A 19,722-nucleotide genomic window follows, 5' to 3' on the forward strand; every position below is an offset into this window, starting at 1 on the left:
AGATAGTTAGCAAGCACTTCTCAAAGGTCTACCAGACAACTGTCTCAGCCAATCTGCAGAAGGCCATCAGTGAAAGGACCATTTATGCCCCTGTTGAGGGGACTCCGCAGCCTTAGATCAACTGTGAGGAATGTCCTCTCTGGATACCTACCAATCTAACCTTTCGCAAAGCAGAAACATGGAGGAGGCCAGTTCAAACTATGAACGAGTCCATACTAGGGGTGGGGGTTGGGGTTGGTCTTGCACGCATTCATGTCCAAGACCTAGGTCAGCACCAACTTTCTGAATTGGGCCCACAAACAGGGTGGGAGTCAGTGAAGTTATTGTAGCAGTAGGAATATCTGGTCCCTGCAGTATGCCCCTGTCAGCACTCTGGCTGTTGGATTCTTTATCAGTTGCAGTTTCTGAACCATTTTCTGGTGCAACTCCAGATTAATTATATTATGATATTCCAGTAGGGATGGCCACGAACCACACGATGAGCCAAAACACATGCCAAATTAGGGCTTGGAAGGCAATGTTCAGCACACATGTAGCCTTTGAAGAAATCTCCAAGGTTTGGGGCATGGCTCAGGGCAGCTTGGAAAATGAAACTCACCCAAAAACTCTGGTGAGAAGATAATAGACAACTGTGGGGGTGATATTTGCAAGCCTTGGGAACATAAATCAGAACCCTCCAAAACTTGACGGTCACAGCTGCCTGCCAATAACAGAGTTCCTTTTAGTCACAATGGGATTCAGAAGTGTAGGATGAGTGCACTTTCCCTTTGTTGGTGGTGTGGTTTTGGATGGAGAGGGTGAACTTGCAAAAGAGCTTTGCTGCTGGGTGTGGTGGGGGTAGATTGCTTAGCTAGCATTCTCAGTCAAGTCTTGGCTTTGCCCTGGGTTCCTATTTGTTGCAATTTGGTTTTTGTTCATTTGTTTGCTGTAAAAGGTAAAAAAATCAGAATTGAAAACCGTCTTTTACATAGCAAGCATTTTTGTTTAGTGGGATTTTCCTGCTATCTGCTTCTTTGGTAGTTTTCCTTCCTTTTTCTTTTCATTTTATTTCACCGGAGCCCCTATTTTCAGTTGCATTAAAGCTAGGGATTTCAGGCTACTTTGGAGAGGGGGCTTCAACTTAATTTTCTACCATTTAATTCCCCTGCACACACAAACAAATATACACTGGGCTGTTTTTGGATGTTTTTGTGGTTGTCTTTATTCCCCACTGACTTTACTGACTGCTTCTCTCTATGTGAAGCCTCCTTACTGATTGTCCTGGGGAGAGGTGATCTGCAGTTGCCAGCCAGCCTCCCTGCACCCAGCCCAACTTGATTTCAGTGACCAGCTTTCCATGCCTAGTTTTAAACCTTCCCCCAACCTGCTTCTCCTCTGGGGAGCCATTGATCAGTGCTTGTTTGACTGCTGCCCTGCCTGCCTGTCGGTTTCCCTCTATGGTAACTGAGCCAACTGGGCTACAGTGCTTGCTTGATCAGGTATTCAGTGCTATGAGAGGCAGTAGAAGGTGTCACATTGATGGTTGTGGGAGGATGCTATCACTTTCCCGTGTGCCAAGTGGTCGTGGGTGACAAGCACAGTCCCCCCCCCAGTGGAGGATGCCTTCAGTACATTATAGGGGGTACGTTATAGGGTGCACCCACTCTCCCTGCTCCATCCATACGTCACTCAACTGCTGCTCAAGAGTTTTCTGTGCTGTTGCCTAAGCTGCAGCACAAAACTCCATTTGGAAGGGTGAATAGCGACAGCAGTAACTTGGATGATGGTAATGGTGATACATTGTCCCATTCCACAGCCCAAGCTTTCCAACTCCCTGCTGCTTCTGCTCCCATTTGTATATTCCTATCTAGCAATTCCAGGAAGCAGCACCTGCTCCAACCATGCGTGTGGGGACACAGTTCCACTCCGCTGCATGGAAATATGTCCGTATCCTGGGGAGTGATCCATTCATGGTAGAGTGCCATGTCTGCTGTGGCTGTGTCCAGCTAGGCCAGAACCAGCAACAATTGGCCACCACAGTTTTCTGGAGACACCGGCAAAGGGCATGCCCCACTTTGTTGCCTTAGGAACCAAGGAGTGTTGTCCACTAGTGGGAGGTGGAAGATGTCATTCATGCTCACAGGGATGCCACCAGTACCATGAAAAGTGGAAAAGAGAAAGACTCAGGAAACAATAATGAGATTATTGTCATGGGTGGTCAACCATTCTCCCATGTGGAGGGCATTTTTATTTATTTATTTATTTTGTATGCTGTTGGCTCCTAGCCAGCTACCACGCGACAGCTCACAACCTTCAATAAAATAAAATTAGTGAATTAACAACAATAAAAATTCCCTCAATATCCCACCCTACTCAAGCCCACCAACAACTGTGATGCATCCAGGGAATGATGTAATTAGAGTACTGGAGGAGGGGCAGATCTTCTGATGCCCGGCCTCAAAAGAAAGTCTGGTAGAAGATCTCCATCTTGCAGGCCCTGTGGAACTGAATCAGCTCTGTCAGGGACCTTAGCTCTCCTGGGAACTCATTCCACTAGGTGGGAGCCAAGGCCAGGTGCACTTCCTGTGGACTCGGGGTTTCCAACCTATTCGCACCCGCAGAACATAATGCCCTGTGAGGGCCATAGAGAATAGAACGGTCCCTCAGATATGTCCCTGCATGTCCCTGCAACATGGCCTTTCACTGACTGATGCACCATGTTTTTGCTTGGTACACAGTCTCCTCCTGGAGGTCTATGAATGAATGAGTGTTGCCCTCCAAGAAATGCTCTGTGGTAGAGCTGGTGAAGGCTCAGTTCTCCAAAGCATGAAGTTGAACCATCCACTTGGAATGGTCCCTGACTGTGTGAGAGACCAAATTAAGCTGATGGATGGAGTATGTTCTATAATTGACAGGTCTTCTGCCATGAGCCCCCATCGCCCTTCAGTATGCTTGATGATAACACTGGCCAAGTACTCCCAGAGTGTTTTAAAAGCAGAGCCCACTCAGAGCCAGGTACAACACTGTAGATCCACGCTGTTGTAGAGGCTGGTGTTGTTCCAAACCCAACAGCCCCCCCCCCATCTGTAACCACCATGGCCTTTCAGTTTGCCTTCTGGCAATGCAATTATGGGTCATGACCAAATTGCACATGGAACATTTCAGAGCCATCTCTGGCTTTGTTTTGCTCTGACTGTGGTCAAGCTGTATCTCAGTTTGGGTATTGTAGCATGGCAACACACTATGGCAGATGGTCTGACTGCCCCCCCCCCATCGTGATTGTATGAGTCATGATATATTTATTCATGGTTTTCTGCAGGAACTTGTTCTGATGCTTGGGCTGTCTTTTAATTTACTTTTATTTCCTTCTTTGCTTCCTTTGGGCCCAACTCTCAATCACCTCACCTGCATGACTCACAACTCCCTTCTACAAGACACCTCCATCTTTTTTGTGCAGGGCAATCAGGAAATCCAGACATTTATGCCTGAATACTAAGGCATGCCCAAAAGGCCTTGTTTTGTGTGTGTGTGTGTGGGGGGGGGGGTTTCTTCTTCTGTCCCTTTCCCTTGTTTCCAGTTTTTGGATGGCTCCACTCAGTAACCATTACCTTTCACTCTCACTACTGGCAAGGTGACTGCAGGAGGTGGATATGGTTCTTGGGCATTTGCTCTCTGAGGCTCACCATGCATTGGGATGCGCCCTGTTATTCAGGCTGGTCACGGACTCCAGTCCAGGGTATCCCCTCTCACTTGCTCTGCTCCTGGGGCAGGGCAATCCTTCTGTTGTGTTGCTCTGCTCACTAATGTTGGCATTTCCTCTCACTGCATCCATAAACCAGAGCCTGGGTACAGGGCACAACATATGGCATACAGGGTAAACTAGAGTAGTTTCTTCATTTCCATCCAGAGATCCTGCTGGTCATTACTCTGGGGTGTCAGTTTTAATTTTTTAGGATGTTTTTCAAATTTGTTTATGAATGTTTTAACCTATGTTGTAAACCACCATGTGCCTGCTTTCAGAGAGAGACAGTCTATAAATCAAGCAATAATAAAAAAAATAATAAAGGAGACTTCAGTCCACCAGCACAGGACAATTCATCCAAAAGGTTTCTTTCACTAATGCCTACCTGTTTTTCCCTCGTCCTAGTTCCAGAAGCAGAGCCAATAGAGTACGCTCAGTTTCCTTTCTACCTCAATGGACTGCGTGATACTTCTGACTTTGTGGAAGCTATTGAGAAAGTGAGAGCAATCTGTGAAAACTACACCAACCTTGGAGTGTCCAGCTACCCAAATGGATACCCATTCCTTTTTTGGGAACAATACATTGGCCTTCGTCACTGGCTGCTCTTGTCCATTAGTGTGGTTCTGGCTTGCACATTTCTGGTGTGTGCCCTCTTCCTTCTGAACCCCTGGACTGCTGGGATCATTGTAAGTCTTTGTTGAAGTCAAATTCCTTTTGGCATAGCTCTTGCTACAGTCAGGAAAGTTTTGTTTATGTCTGGGCTACTGATGGAGTATGCATATTCCATCAGTCATGATATATTTATTCAACTTGTGGGGAGGGGAGTAGGATTCATGGTAAAAGTATAAACTTTAATAATCCTTTGGACAACTCATTAACTTACTTAAAAAATATGTAAAGGTGTTTAAACTTTTGCTGTCATTCTGATGCCCATTAGAAAAATGCATTTTTTTAAAGAAAAAGCTATAATGCGGTATTACAGTAAGCAGCCAAGTACGTTTTGTAACAATCTCCAGAGTTTTAAAGATGTCTATAAGCAGTTAATAGTAGAAGTATTGTTATGTTCTGAAAACAAACCCTTAAAATTCACTTTAAAAATAAGCCTGATGGGCTCAGCAAGATTTACTCAGCGCTATACAGTTTTTCTTGCAAATAAACCTCAGGATTCAAGGGCCAAGGCACAGGGCCTCCTCCCAGAGTAAGCATCTGCACTGGCACTTCTCATGAGCCACTTCACTGAGTGCATTCTGCACAAGAGAGATCTTGGATCCCTGCACCCAGCTGGTTTCTGTTGCCAGTCAGTGTGGACCTTACAATGCCCTGAAAAGATGATCAGCATAAAAATAAGATCTTGTGAAAATGAACTGTTAGTCTATACCAGGATGGAAAAGGGGGGGGTAGTAGGGGGGGTGGAAAGTGCAAGGGGAAGAGAAATGAAATTATTAACATAAATTGTATAGACTAGTGTTTTATATATTCTGGGAAGTGCTTGAGATCTTTCAGTAAACAGGTATTCTTTTCAAAATGGAATGTTGATGTTACTCTGTCTATATTTTATGAACTTCCCTATAGCTTATAAAATGGCAGAATTATAAAGCAATTACCATTTTTGTACCATAGATCTGTACAGCAGGTATGTTGAAAGGTAAATGTTTAGTCTGGAATAGGCTTCAAAAGACATAGGCTGTATATGTTATCATTCATGAGTCGTTGGCTTATAAAATATTGTAGTGCCTACAGGGGAGTGTTTTTTGCTTAAAGGGATTTTACTTTTCTAACAAAGACCTGTGTCTTTTCGTTTCTTGCAATTCTGTCTTAGTTGAAGAAATATTTTAATGTTGATGATTTCACATTTTCCCTGTCTCTTAATGTTTTTTTTACAAGCTTCATGAAAGAAGATAAACAAAAGCCTCCCCTTAGCTTTAATTTTTTGCTTTGTTCAGACAAACCCTCCTAAATTCTTCAGAGCTAAGGGGCCCTTTGTAACCGAATACCCATCAGCTGATGATGGCATTTACTGTTTCTGTGCCATAAAACTACTACAAGGTCACCTTCATTTACTCCATAATTGGGTCAAAGGTTGGGGAGGGGAAGCCCAAACCCTGTATCTTTCTTTTTCCTAACCAGACACTTTCATTGGTTTAATCACTGTACTAGCAACCCCGCATTGTAAGTGCACTATTGAAAGCAGGAAAACACACCTCAGATTGGATTGACAACTTATTAGCAACACTGACAAATATTTGCTTGCATTAATGGTTGGCAACAGGAAAAATTATTCAAGCTAGAGGTTTTACAGAGCTCCACCACAGCCTACTTTCTATCCTTAACTATTTATATGTAGGATGATTGGTTTGCTAATAATGACTTCATCTCTTTTAGGTCATGGTGCTGGCTCTGATGACTGTGGAACTCTTCGGGATGATGGGTTTAATTGGGATCAAGCTAAGTGCTGTACCTGTAGTCATCCTTATTGCTTCTGTTGGCATTGGAGTGGAGTTTACAGTCCATATTGCCTTGGTAAGTAGAAGAAGAGTGGCTAAACATTTAGCTTGCTGTATAAGCTTAGTACAAAACTCCATGGCTTCAGAAAGCAGCTATGAGGCAGACTGCTCACTGTATGGAGGGAAGATTTCCTACTTCACCAACTGCTTGAAGGTGGTGATAGAGGGGGATAGACACATCTCCTTGGGGAAGGAATTCCATAGTGTTGGTGCTGCAGCTGTTTATATGGCTCACAGATTCTGGGTATTAACATTGCTCTACCTGTGTTGTCAGTAAGAATTCCTTTTGTCATGTTGTCAGGATTTCAGTGCCACATATTATAAGTAAAGCAATTAAATAAATGAATGTCAGGAGTATCACAAAACTGTTGTAGCTTCCTTCTCCTTGTCACAGTTTCACTCTTCCACAGAAAACATGCATGCAAACACACATACAAGTACATTTTGTATGTCATATACTGTCATTAACAACTTTGTAGGAAAAAGAAAGTACAACAGACAAAATATACGTGAAAGAATAAGAGAGCTATTGTTGTATAGTGATTAAAGCAGACTTTTTCAACTAGGGTTTTGTGAAACCCTGGGGTTTCCTGACAGCCCTGGAAGGGTTTCTCCAATTGGGTGGGAGTTAATTAATTCCTATACATTTTTTAAATTTAAAAAACTATCCGGTGATATGTTCATATATCATATCAACCTGCTCCCTCCCCCCCAAAAATGGCCAGTGATGGGCCTGGAGGGGGTGGGAAGGGATGGGGCCCTGGCCTGGTGATGTCACATCCAGTGGGAATGTCTGGGTGACATATGACCTGAGGGCGTGGCAGGAAGTGTAGCCTGCTGACATCACTTCCAGGGTTTCTCACAGCCCAAAGAACATTTCAGGGATTTCTCAATGGTAAAAAGGTTGAGAAAGGCTGGATTAGAGTATTGGAGTAGGTCTAGAATGGGAAGAACTCATGTTCATATCCCAGCTTGCCCTGTGGCCTTAGGCCAGTAATTCTCAGTCCAATGTTCCTCATGGGGCTGAGCGGATAAAATAGAGATGGAGAGGACTGTGTATGCTGTCTGGAGCTCCTTGGAGGAAGGGCATAAAGTAAAACAAATATAAATAAACTAGTAACCAAGCCCGCTGCAGCTAAATGCAGCGGGCGCTAGGCACTTACTGTCGGCGGCGGCGGGCTGGTGGACGGCTTGGGTGGCGGCGGCGGGCTCCTTTTGGCGGCGGTGGGCTCCTTTCGGCGGCGGGCAGCGGTGGCGGCGGGCTCCTTTCGGCGGCGTCAGGCCAGGAGCAACTGCGCGCGGCTCGCAGTTGCTGGGGCTGGGAATTGGTCCCTCCGATTGTCTGTCGTGAGGAAGGGTCCAATCCGGACCCTTCCTCATCACGGACAAAGCCCACCTCAAGGCCCCTTAACCGATTATTTAGTCCGTGGCGCCCGTGGCGCCACGGGCGGTTTAAAGATGAAAGTAGTCCTGCAAAGAGGAATGGAGTCAGAATGAACCAGTCGGCTTGGTATCCAGTAGTGACATTCTTCGGGTTTGTGTTGGAGATGCAAGACTGTAGTATCAAATGCCAGTGAATGTATTTTCTGCCCATTTTCAGAAAGCAGTCAAAACTTTGCTACACTTTTCAGTCCCATGATGAATGATGAAGTTCTTAAAAGTATACTAGGTTCTGAATAATAAATAAATGAATTCTTATAGCTTTACGGTCCATAAAAAGAGGAGAGACATAGGGAAAGAATAAAGTGAAGGCTTCTTCTTGCATTAATATTAGCATCATGGAAACTGTTGTAGTACCTCCCTGTGTTGTGGTCATGAGAAGCCTGGCTTCTCTGCTCCTGTCTTCCCACAAATAAGACCCGTAAGTAGGTTTCTGTTCCTTGACTTAGGAATCAACTTCTGGCACACGATAAAGCAGCAGCTTCCATAAAAGGAAATATGAATTAATACAAACAACTCTAAAGCTATGCATTACAGTCTCTTAAAATGAAATCCATTTTCATCCATTAAACACTAGGCTAAAAGCTGTTTCTCTATGTAAAAAAAGAGAATGATTAGAGGAAAATATGTGACCTGAGGTCAGGCATTAGAAATGACACAAGAAGCCATGCAAAGATTTTATTAATGTCTTTCCTCCTGTACTTGGAGACTAGCACATTATAACAGGTGCTAGGATTAAACACGGAGCTTCTATCAAATTGTAAATATTTGTGATTCTTTGACCCAAATGGGGTATATATACACTTTATATTTACAATTTGATACTTTAGGGTTTGTGTGTGTGTGTATGTATTACATTCAGTGTATGTATTACATTCAGAAAAATAGTGTTTTGCTCAGTAAGTACTCTTGCCTCTGGAAAGTTTTGGAAATTTAAATTCAATCTGAGTGTCTTTACTCAAAAGTAAATTCCACTTTGTTCATTAGAAACTACCTAGTCTGTGCACAATGGTTCTGTTATCTTTTCTGATGGGTTTGCTCCTGTGGGTCCATGCTTCTAAAGGCAACATCTTCCTCCACCCAAGTACCTGACACAAGAGGCTCTTATGAAAGAAGGTGTCACAATTAGCCGAATGGACCCACAGGATCCAATCCATAATTTCAAAATAGACATTTTGTAGATTCTGAATTAGGTGTCTAAATTATGTAAAAGCTTTATTTAATTGCAAACAAATACATATATAGCAACCAACTGGTACAATGCTTGTTCAGGAATTAAGAGAGCTTCAAAATATGAAGATTGATTTTAACCACTTTTCCCCCCTGGAGGTTTAAATAATTCTTTAAACAGCCTTGAGTTAAAATCAATCCTTCCTGCTCCTAAGGCATCACTACTTATTTGGATCCTTAAGTATGCTGCTTTAGAAGTGAAGAGATGTTAGAGAACTTCTTAAAGGGAGAAATGACACAGCAAATAGGAAGAGGTGAAGAATTTGAGAAATGCGTACTTCACTTTACGTACTTCACTTCCCTTAGTTGTCATTGTTGGACTGCCCTGGGATTTTCATTGGAATACACACAGAAAGAAAAAGAATTTTATTCAACAGTGCGGTTCTGTGTAATTTCAAATGCTGTTTTCCGCATGCAGTTGGAACTTGGATATATAAGAAAACTTTGGAGGTATAGTGTAGACATCATCTTTAAAGCATCTAGAGTAAGTCTGAACAGCCCATGACTATGAATTGTAGGATTGGTTAGTAATCCCTGCAATACTTCTTATATATGAAGAATTCTCTGTTGGCTTGAAGCATTAAGCACTTCGGTATGAGATTAGGCACACAGTCACCATGATAATTCTTCTTATAATGTATGAAGTGGAACTGATGAGGAATATGCCTCTGCATTTGTGTGGCATACCTTCAGTTTAGAAATCTGTATCCATAGCTCACCCTCAAACATCAGGAACTGGGGAAAGGGCTTCCAGTCAAAGAGCATCAATTCCAAATAGAGTTGACTCTTAGCTCTTCTCAGTTTATAGATTAACTACATTGAACCTGCTTTGAATGTTGGTGGTTGGGCACACAGATGTTCTAAAAAACTGAAAAGGCAGATGTCATGCCGGCTGGGAAGGGGGAGACCTTGTAGGACATTGTTCTCCCCACTCTTGATGGTGTTCTGCTGACTCCTGCTGATTCATTTAAAAGCCTTGGGGTCATACTGGATCCAGCTTAATTACTGGAGAAGCAAGTTAATGCAGTTGCAAAAAACCCCTTTCTACCAACCTAGTCTGTAAGATGACTGACCTGACCACCGGAATCTGTGCCATAGTGATATTGAAACTAGACTACTGTAATGCACTGTACACAAGTCTCCCCTCAGAGTCAACATGGGAGACTACAGTTGGCACAGAACATTATAGTTTGGTTATTAGTGAGAGCTAGATGGAGAATGTATATTTGCTCCCATTCTGCCGCTGCTCCATTGGCTGCTCATCTGTTAATAGGCTCAGTTTAAGGTATTAGCAGGCTGTCACGTATCAAGCCCTTCATGGCTTTGGCCCATCTTATTTGCAGGACTTCCTCTCCCTATGCTCTTCCACAGTAACTTTGCTCATGTCAGCAGGGGTTTCTGCAACTGCCAGCCTGCAAGTGGGTGCTTTCTCCATTGTCATTGCTGCCTTGTGGAATGACCCATCTGAGGACATAAAGAAGGCTCCCACTCTCCACAAACCCTGCAAAACTGGACTATTCAAGAGGGCTTTTCTGTTCTGTAAATAGGGTTGCACTGTACAAAAAGGCTCCCAAAGTTACCTATACAAATGATTGGGGCTTGGTCTGAATTGCTATGTATAATATATTATAGTAGGATCCTGCCATGTAATCTCTGTGCTGCTTAATATGTCATGTGAATACTTATGCTATACTTTCTAGTTCTAGACTTTTAAAATTCTAATGCATTAGTTATTAAATGACCCAGTTTGTTGATTGCAATCCACCTTGAGTCCCTGCAAGAAAGGTTGACTGTAACATAAATGGGGGAAATCTGATGGCATGAACTTTATTGTTTTCCAGGCATTTCTGACCGCCATAGGAGACAAGAATCGCAGGGCTGTCCTTGCATTAGAGCATATGTTTGCACCCGTATTGGATGGCGCTGTGTCTACTCTGCTTGGTGTATTAATGCTTGCAGGATCTGAGTTTGATTTTATTGTCAGGTAAAATATGTGTGCATCCTGCATCTTCCCCCTTCCTTTCTTGAAAGAAACTGAATGCAACAGAACTTCATTTATGATACTAATCAAGGTTATGTATGCAGTGATTGGATGGTATTAATGTGACTAAGAGAAGTGTTGTTTCAACTAGTTTTCACTTTAACATTGAGGTATCCCAGTGAAATTTGCATTAAAAAAGATATCAAGTAACAGAACTTTCTCATGGGTGCACTATTGTGCTTTTCCATTTACCTGCTTTGCATTGCTGTCTGCATGATGTATTGACCTTGCTTGCTTCATGATAGCACTTTCACTGCTTTATTTAATAGTTGACTCAACTGTAGGCACCAGAAGTTTTTTTCTGAAACTTTACTTTGTAGCAAAATGAAACATAGGTCAAGAAGACTGATTTTTTATCTGGAAAAAACAGACTCCAGATTAAAAAAAACAGTCTTCTTAACAGATATTTCAGTTTGCTACAAAGTAAAGTTAGTTTGAAAGAGCTAGTATTGACCAGTGGGTAACTTGAGGTGACCTTTAACCTATCACTCTTTCAAACTATTTACATGCTGAGCTCTTTGAATGGAACGGCCTGAAAAAACTATAAACATCCTGAAACTGAAACTCTCTTTTCCTCTCCCTTTCCCTGTTTTCCTGATTGAAGCTCAAGGGGGAAAAAAGAAAGAAAGAAAAAAAGTCCACTGTAGAATGTGAGCAGGCCGGCATATTCAACATCATTACAGAATGTAACCTAAAATACATACAATAGAGCCTGAAGGCCTTTCTGTCTGAAGTTAAATGAAGCCTGATTTCTTGTGGATTTAATTAAGAATATGAATTTGGCAGATAGAATTGTAGAACAAGTTTTTCTCCTTAGAAGAGAATTTGAGAGGAGCGGTGAAATGGATCCCATTTTGCTCCAATCTCCACAGAGCAGAAAAGCACTACTAGCTTTATAGGCTAAAGTTTTTTGTTTGTTTTTTCATCAATAAGTCAAACTTTGTGAGATAGTAGGGCAGCCCTAAACAAAAATGGGTGACATGAGCTTTCATGATGGCATGAAAAATAATTTAGATAATATAACCTATAAAACAGAAGCCTGCAAAATGGTAGAGAATATTTATATGGCAGCATATATATTTTAGAAGGGCCCATTCACACATAATTAAACCATCTTGTCCATGGTCAGAGCTTAATCCCCATGTGCTCACAGGTCTGATTTCTGTTGTAATTGTGGAGTGAGGAGGCTTAGGCCTCCCCACATGCACAGTTTCCACTGACCAGCAGTGGTGGCCCCAGGGAGCCACTGTTTTGCCTGTTGGGGGAATCTTGCATGTATACAATTCAGTTGTATTTTCAGATTTGCAAAATGGTTTGTGGGGATGCCATCTGCTCCCTTCTTTGTGACCATGGACCCAATCCAAATCAGGCAGATATATTTTCGATAATTAAGTTTCAAACACTGAGCCCCAGAAGAAGTCTGATCAACAAGACTGGAGTAGACACAAAAGGGACATAAGGACTCTGTAACAAATGACTTGATACTCGTAGCCCCGTTCTGATTTTACCCCCCCCCCTTTTTTACCATCATCTCAGCTAACATATAGCAACTCTGTAGGGTACTCATGGCAAGCAATGCTCAGAGGTGGTTTGCCATTGGCTACCTCCACATCATGACCCTTCCCATCCAAATACTAGCCAGGGTCAACCCCTGCTTAGCTTTTGAGATCTGATGAGATGAGGCTAGCCTGGTATATCTCTCATTGCTTGATGTCTACCCAATCAGCTTCTGTATATTACCTTCCTCTACTATTGTATATTACCCTCCTCCATAGTCTTAAACTGAATATTTGGGAAACACTGACCTTTGCTGTTGCTAGGCCTGGCTGATACCTATAAACCATGTAAAAATTGCCTGGCCACTCTTGATGTCCTACTACACACTACTCCCAGTTTAAGCAGTACACTCTGTGTGTGTGTGTGTGTGTGTGTGTGAGAGAGAGAGAGAGAGAGAGAGAGAGAGAGAGAGAGCTGCAAAGAACAGCTGAAAAAGATTTGGGAGCAATCTTCCAGGCACTGATGTGCAAGCTCTGTTTATTTCCATGGGGCCTCTGCTCATGCTCTAGTGGAATGAATGATGCTGCACTATGCAGTATGTATGCTGGATTTACGCTGATTGTCTCCTTTCTTAACAAGGATCATCTGTGCCACCATTTTCAAACTCTTAATGCGATTTTTTTTTTGGAAAATATTAAAATAGCCATGCCACATTTTAAAACTTTCCTTGCCCTTTTAGCTTTCTCAGTGTCCAGCACAATCCAGCCTTACTTTGTCTGGCTTTGTTCTGAAGATGGATCTAAAGTAAATGAGCAAAGCTTGGCCATTGTTTCAAAGAAGGCTCCACGTTTCTGGCAAGGAACAAGTTTTAGCCCACAGTGTATCTCAGTGGAGGGTTTGTATATTCAAAGTGGTCAGGGCTGTAATCAGTCTGTTTACTCCAGAGCTAGACTGATGAGATGCAAATGTGTTCAGTGCCTCTTGTTGATGATGTGTCCCAGTATAATGTTCTGTTAGTTTACATTAGTGTAAGAGATTGCTTTCCCCCAGTTTTTTTTTTTTTTTTGCTAATGCAAATTAGACATTTCCAGATGTGATCCTTCTGCTGTAGGATGGTTGCTGTTTTGTATGCTGAAAGACTGGATCAGCTGTTGAACCTCAGAGAGATCATTTCCTGTTAAGCCATATAGTTTGCAGTCACATTGGCCAATCAGTTGCCCTCAGCTTTGCCTTCTGCCCCTTTCACCTTCAAACTATTGCCTACGCCCCCAAATTCATTCACTGTAAAATTCATCTCTGAACTTAGTTTGTGTCTGTCCCCCCTGTACCAACTGGAAAGGCTTTCAGCTTGTCGGCAGGTTTGCTGTCATATTCATGGAAGGTACCAGATCTTAGCCCTCTTCTCTTCTTCCCCAGTCCCTTCAGCCTTTATGTTGGAATTGGCTGACACAAAACAAAACCATTCAGAGATGCTAAATTGCTCAACAAAAGATCAGCCTGCAATGCATCTCTCCTATTGTAGCATTTTCTTACTCAATACAATGATCTGGCTTGCCACAGAAGGGCCTGCATTTTCTTTGCAAAAAAAGCTAATTCCTGTGTCTAAAAAGGTCGCAATTTGAGCTGTTTGGTAAAACTGGAACTCACAGATTTCTAGGCAGAAAGTTGTGATTAATGAATGGCAAGGGAAAGCCTTACCTGATACACTAGAGATTTAATTAGAGATTCTGCTGTTAGAACCTGAAGCATTTCACAGTGGATTAACTGCTGGGAGAAGTAGACTTCTTTTTCCTTCTAGGCTAAATTGTTTCAATTCTACACCCTTCACTTCATTTGTTTGCTTCTACAGGGTTTTCACTAATGGGGGGCCTCTCTGCATTGTGTTTGTGCTTTCAATCTGCTCAGTTCACATTCCATATTTTTGTGTTTGTGTAACACATTCATAAATAACATTACATGCTGCAAGATTCTGATATATTAACAAGCTCTTTTTTTCCCCTTTCCTTTTAAAACTAACACTTTGGGTTCTGGAATGTAGCCTGTCTAATCCAAAAGGTAAACTGAAAGATAAATACAAATTGCCTTTATACATTAAGCGCAAATAATTGTGTTATGGTGGTGTGCTTGTGTTGAATGTTAATAGACAGTTATATTTTCATTTCCTGATTTTAATATTTATTTGACCCCTATGTTGAAATGTTTCAGGTATTTCTTTGCTGTCTTGGCGATTTTAACTATCTTGGGTGCTTTGAATGGACTGGTACTACTTCCAGTACTTCTTTCCTTCTTTGGACCATATCCTGAGGTCAGTATTGGATTCACAGAAATTCTAGTTACTCTTACTTGATCTTTCATGCTGTTTTCTTTTTAAATGAAGGAAGTTTGACATTGAAAATAACCTGAATATCAGGACTGATTTGGTTGTTGTTATTGTTAGGTGCGAAGTCATGTCCGACCCATTGCGACCCCATGGACACTGATCTCCAGGCCTTCCTATCCTCTACCATTCCCCGGAGTCCATTTAAGTTTGCACCTACTGCTTCAGTGACTCCATCCAGCCACCTCATTCTCTGTCGTCCCCTTCTTCTTTTGCCCTCAATCGCTCCCAGCATTAGACTCTTCTCCAGGGAGTCCTTCTTTCTCATGAGGTGGCCAAAGTATTTGAGTTTCATCTTCAGGATCTGGCCTCCTAAGGAGCAGTCAGGGCTGATCTCCTCTAGGACTGACCGGTTTGTTTGCCTTGCAGTCCAAGGGACTCACAAGAGTCTTCTCCAGCACCAGAGTTCAAAAGCCACAATTCTTTGACGCTCGGCCTTCCTTATGGTCCAACTTTCACAGCCATACATTGCAACTGGGAATAACTGATTTGGTTACCAAGCTCTAACACAAACTGTTGGTAACTGAAAAACAAATGCTATTGTAGTTCCTGGCTTAGAAGCATTAAATGTCAGCAGGTTTGGAGAACAAGGGACCCTTTTATGGGTCAGCCAGCCTTCCCTACTGTACCTAAATTTATTTATTTGCTTTTTTAAATCGAACAAATAGAAGGTCACGGACAATGAATTTATATAGTCTAGCCTCAGAATACTCTGAGCCAGAAAAGATGACATGAAACTTTAAAATACATCTGTTGCTAAGTGCCACATTCTAGTAAGGCCAGTGATGCTCATTGCCACCAGTGGTTCTTTTCTGCACTCAGAGCAACAGAACACTGAGCTCCTCACTGTGAATCCCCATATGTGTGTGAAACACATTTTTTGGTTATGGATAACAGAAAACCTTTGTGCACAGAGAGCTTTAGATCCCAGATTCTGCTATCAAAATTAAGTCTATTAATGCAGTAGTTTTTGCAAATCAAAACATTACCTGTTTAAATAATTTTCATATTTATTTTCACTGGTAGAATTTGTTGGTTTTAGATGTATACATTTTGGTGCAATTAATTTACTTTTGACTGAGAAAGGGGTTTGTAAATTATATGAGATAAATGTTAGAAAGTCAAGATATGACAGGATATGTGGCAAAGGACAATTTAGTACTTCCTGACCATCCAAAGATCCTCTAGTTCTAAAGAAGTCACACATTTTTTGTTAGTTCTTCACAATCCTGCAAGATGGAATTTCGCTTAGTATGACAGCTAGACCGAAATATGAATAGACTAGAAATATAGCCCATTGCAGATTGAAATGCAATGGGCGCTAGCAGTTTCCCCCCCCCCCCCGCTCCGTGGAGCAGCCTACCTCCGTGGAGCAGCAGAAGCGGCTGTACTGTTGGGCTGACGGCCCCACCGGCTTCGGGGCGGTCAGCGACTCGGCGGCGGGCTGCGGGGCTCGTTGGCCGCGTCAGGCAGGGAGTCCCCGGCGTTTCCCCCCCCCCCGCTCCGTGGAGCAGCCTACCTCCGTGGAGCAGCGGAAGCGGCTGTACTGTTGGGCTGACGGCCCCAGCGGCTTCGGGGCGGTCAGCGACTCGGCGGCGGGCTGCGGGGCTCGTTGGCCGCGTCAGGCAGGGAGTCCCCGGCGTTTCCCCCCCCCCCCCCCGCTCCGTGGAGCAGCCTACCTCCGTGGAGCAGCGGAAGCGGCTGTACTGTTGGGCTGACGGCCCCAGCGGCTTCGGGGCGGTCAGCGACTCGGCGGCGGGCTGCGGGGCTCGTTGGCCGCGTCAGGCAGGGAGTCCCCGGCAGTCGCGCTGTGCGCGGCTGCCGGGGACTCCCTCAGGCGGCGGCCTGACGCGGCGAGAGGCGCTTCGCGCCTCTCGCCGCATCAGGCCTCCGGGCAGGGAGCCCCCGGCAGCCGCGCACAGCGCGACTGCCGGGGGCTCCCTCAGGCGTCAGGTCGGGAGCAACTGAGAGCCGCGCTGCGCGCGGCTCTCAGTTTCTGGGGCTGGGAATCGGAGGGACCAATCGGCAGGCGCCTCGCGCCTGCCGATTGGTCCCTCCGATTGTCTGTCATGAGGAAGGGTCCAATCTGGACCCTTCCTCATCCCGGACTCATCCCGCCCCAGGACCCCTTACTGCTTTATTTAGACCGTGGCGCCCGCGGCGCCACGGGCGGTTTACAGATACTTAATTCTGAACATGGAAAGATATGCAGATGAATAGAGGAAGGGCATGTTTCTGTGGACTTTGCCCCTGAATGTGCAAATGCCAGGTGAGATGTAAGAAGGACAGTCACCCCTGTGGTGTTCTGAGCAGCAGAAGCTAGGGCTGGGACGAATGGGGCAAAGTACAGAAAAGGGTAGGAAGAACTGAGTGTACTGAAAATGGAGAGGAGAGCCTGTAAAAAAGAGCTAGTACAGAGGGATAGGAATAGATTTCCTTTCCCTGCAAATTGTGCAAGTTCTCAGCTTGTTCTTATCCATTGTATGTAATGCTGATTTAATTACATTATTTCTACATGTATGAATTCATACCACTGTCTCTAATATTAAAGTGGATACCCCTTGTTGTACTTAGATTTCGCCAGCAGATGGAAGAAGCAGGTTACCTACACCTTCTCCTGAGCCTCCCCCAAGCATTGTGAGATTTGCCATACCATCAGGTCAAGCCCAGAATGGGTCAGATTCTTCTGATTCTGAATACAGTTCTCAGACCACGGTGTCAGGAATCAGTGAAGAGCTCCATCAGTATGAGACTGCACAAAGATCTGGTGCACCTGTCCACCATGTAATTGTTGAAGCAACTGAGAATCCTGTCTTTGCCAGATCCACTGTAAGTAGCACAAATCCTCCCTGGCTTTTCTGCCTATCTTGTATGGTGCTGATATTCAACTTCTTGAGGATACATAGAATTGCTAATTACACATTCCAGATTAGCTATGTTAAAAGGCAGTGCTTAGTTTGAAACTTCAGACATATACATGTATGACACAGTAATAATGAAACACCAAGCTGAAGTTCACAACTTGGATACATGGTTGAAGACTGATTTATACACTCTGAGTTTCTCTATATGACATATATTGGGGGAAAAACTAAGGTCAGCCACTCACATACAGAGACAGCTTCAGGCAATCCTATTATCATAGCTGTCCTTCGAAGTTTCCATCATGGGAATGGCTACAGTGGCTTGTCTGTTGTCAGGTACCTCCATGCACTTGTATATCTGCAAGGAGAAAATAAATGATGCCTTTTAAATGTGTATCTTTAAAAATCTTTTATTTTGGTGTTGCTTGTTACAGATTTTATAAACATTTCAGAAAGTGAACCTTTTGAACCAGTCCAGCACTAACAGATACTGATGTACTTTTGTTTGAGTAATGTTTCTGATTGCAAGATCTGAATTTTCTAACTGCGGAGATTGGGGGAGCTGACACGTTCTCGGAAGTCTGCTAATATTGTCATCAGTAGATTGGCAAAGACTGCCATGTTCAGCTTGCATTGGATGAGGTTCTCTTCTGAGAGGATTGGGTGTACTGTTGGATGCCTCATTGACCCTGCATGCTCAGGGTAATTTTGTGCTGCAGTTGTGCTTCTTAATCCAATAACCATAAGATTTTAAGATCCTAAGTGGGTTAGGTTCATAGTATCTCCTGTGCTGAGATTGGCCAAGGAAGCTTTATTGTGGGAAGCTCCCATCAGGGAACTGAAACTGATGGGAACCCGCCTGAAAGCCTTCTTAGCAGCGTCCTTTGCTCTTTGGAACTTGCTTCCCCTTGGACTATGTAGATAGTTTTCTTTTCTTTAGAGACCTTCCAGTATCAGGTGGAAACTTTTTGTATACCAGAAGACCTTAATTAGTTAAATTTCGTCCCCAGTGTTTATAATACTGTATTTTAACTGTTTGTATGGCTTTTAGTATTTTAAGCCCCTTGAGACATTTTTTTTAAAATAGAAAAGCTAGTCTAATAAATAAATGAAGTTATAATAAATAAATGAAATTTTTTCCACTATCCAGTGAAATAATAGAAAATGGTAGTGGTTCACATACCCACACACTCAGCAAAGATTTATTCTTTTCCTATACAGTGGTGAAAATGTAGTCCTTATCCAGCAATACTTACAAATTGGGGATAGGATAACTTGAGCCATGAGTAGTTCCTCAAGGGTGTCCAGAACCCCAGCCAATTCTGTAATAGAGCAAAATGTTTGTCAATCAAATATAACTCAGGGACAAAAAAGAAGTCTCTTTCTTTCCATGGTGCTGGATGCTGGGATGAAATGCAGACCAATAGAGGCCTCAAAATAGGTATAATTAGAGCCATGTTTGAAATTGGTCATGGTTGCATGAGTGATGTGGCTGCTGTGTTTCATGCTTTTACTAGGACTCTAAAAGCCAAATTATGTCAACTTATGTAAATTATCCTGCTACTATCCTGTTTTAAGTATCCTAGATCAGTTGTCCTCAATCCCCAGTCCAGGGACCAGGACCGGTCCATGGATCAGTCGGTACCGGGCCACGGATCCTCCTCGTCCTCCTCCCCGGCTGCTGCCTTGGGGGCTGCTCTGCCACCGGCTCACCTTTGGTGCTCTCCGGTGGCTGCCATGGCTGGAGCTCCCCCTCAACATGATTCTGCGCAGCTGCTGCTGGCAGTGCTCCCCAGTGGGTGGTGGGAAGTCAGGGGCTCTGGCAGGAAAGCAAGCAGAGCAGGGGCTCAGGCGGCGGCAGCAACATCCCTCACAAAAGACTACCCCCCCCGGGCCTCAGTAAAATTGTCAAGTGTTGACTGGTCCCCAGTGATAAAAAGGTTGGGGACCACTGTCCTAGGCAGAGTCTGCACTTACTTTGTTTATTCCATTGTCAATTCTGTTGAATTCAGATCACTTTGAACTCAGATCTTCCTCCCCCCCCCCCC

The 19,722-nt window shown here is 43.6% G+C and overlaps 1 protein-coding gene across 3 annotated transcripts in view; it reads left to right on the forward strand.

Annotated features, from left to right (window-relative positions):
* Positions 1-19,722, forward strand: part of PTCH1 (patched 1) — a 115,048-nt gene that overhangs the window by 88,804 nt on the left and 6,522 nt on the right. For all 3 annotated transcript variants that reach the window (XM_077344570.1, XM_077344569.1, XM_077344568.1), the window contains 5 exons: positions 4,127-4,407; positions 6,104-6,241; positions 10,737-10,879; positions 14,639-14,738; positions 17,385-17,639. In XM_077344570.1, the coding sequence (XP_077200685.1) occupies positions 4,127-4,407; positions 6,104-6,241; positions 10,737-10,879; positions 14,639-14,738; positions 17,385-17,639 (917 nt within the window). The remainder of the gene's footprint in view (positions 1-4,126; positions 4,408-6,103; positions 6,242-10,736; positions 10,880-14,638; positions 14,739-17,384; positions 17,640-19,722) is intronic.

Source organism: Paroedura picta, chromosome 7, assembly GCF_049243985.1.
Source record: "Paroedura picta isolate Pp20150507F chromosome 7, Ppicta_v3.0, whole genome shotgun sequence".
In the NCBI taxonomy this organism is placed as follows: domain Eukaryota; kingdom Metazoa; phylum Chordata; class Lepidosauria; order Squamata; family Gekkonidae; genus Paroedura; species Paroedura picta.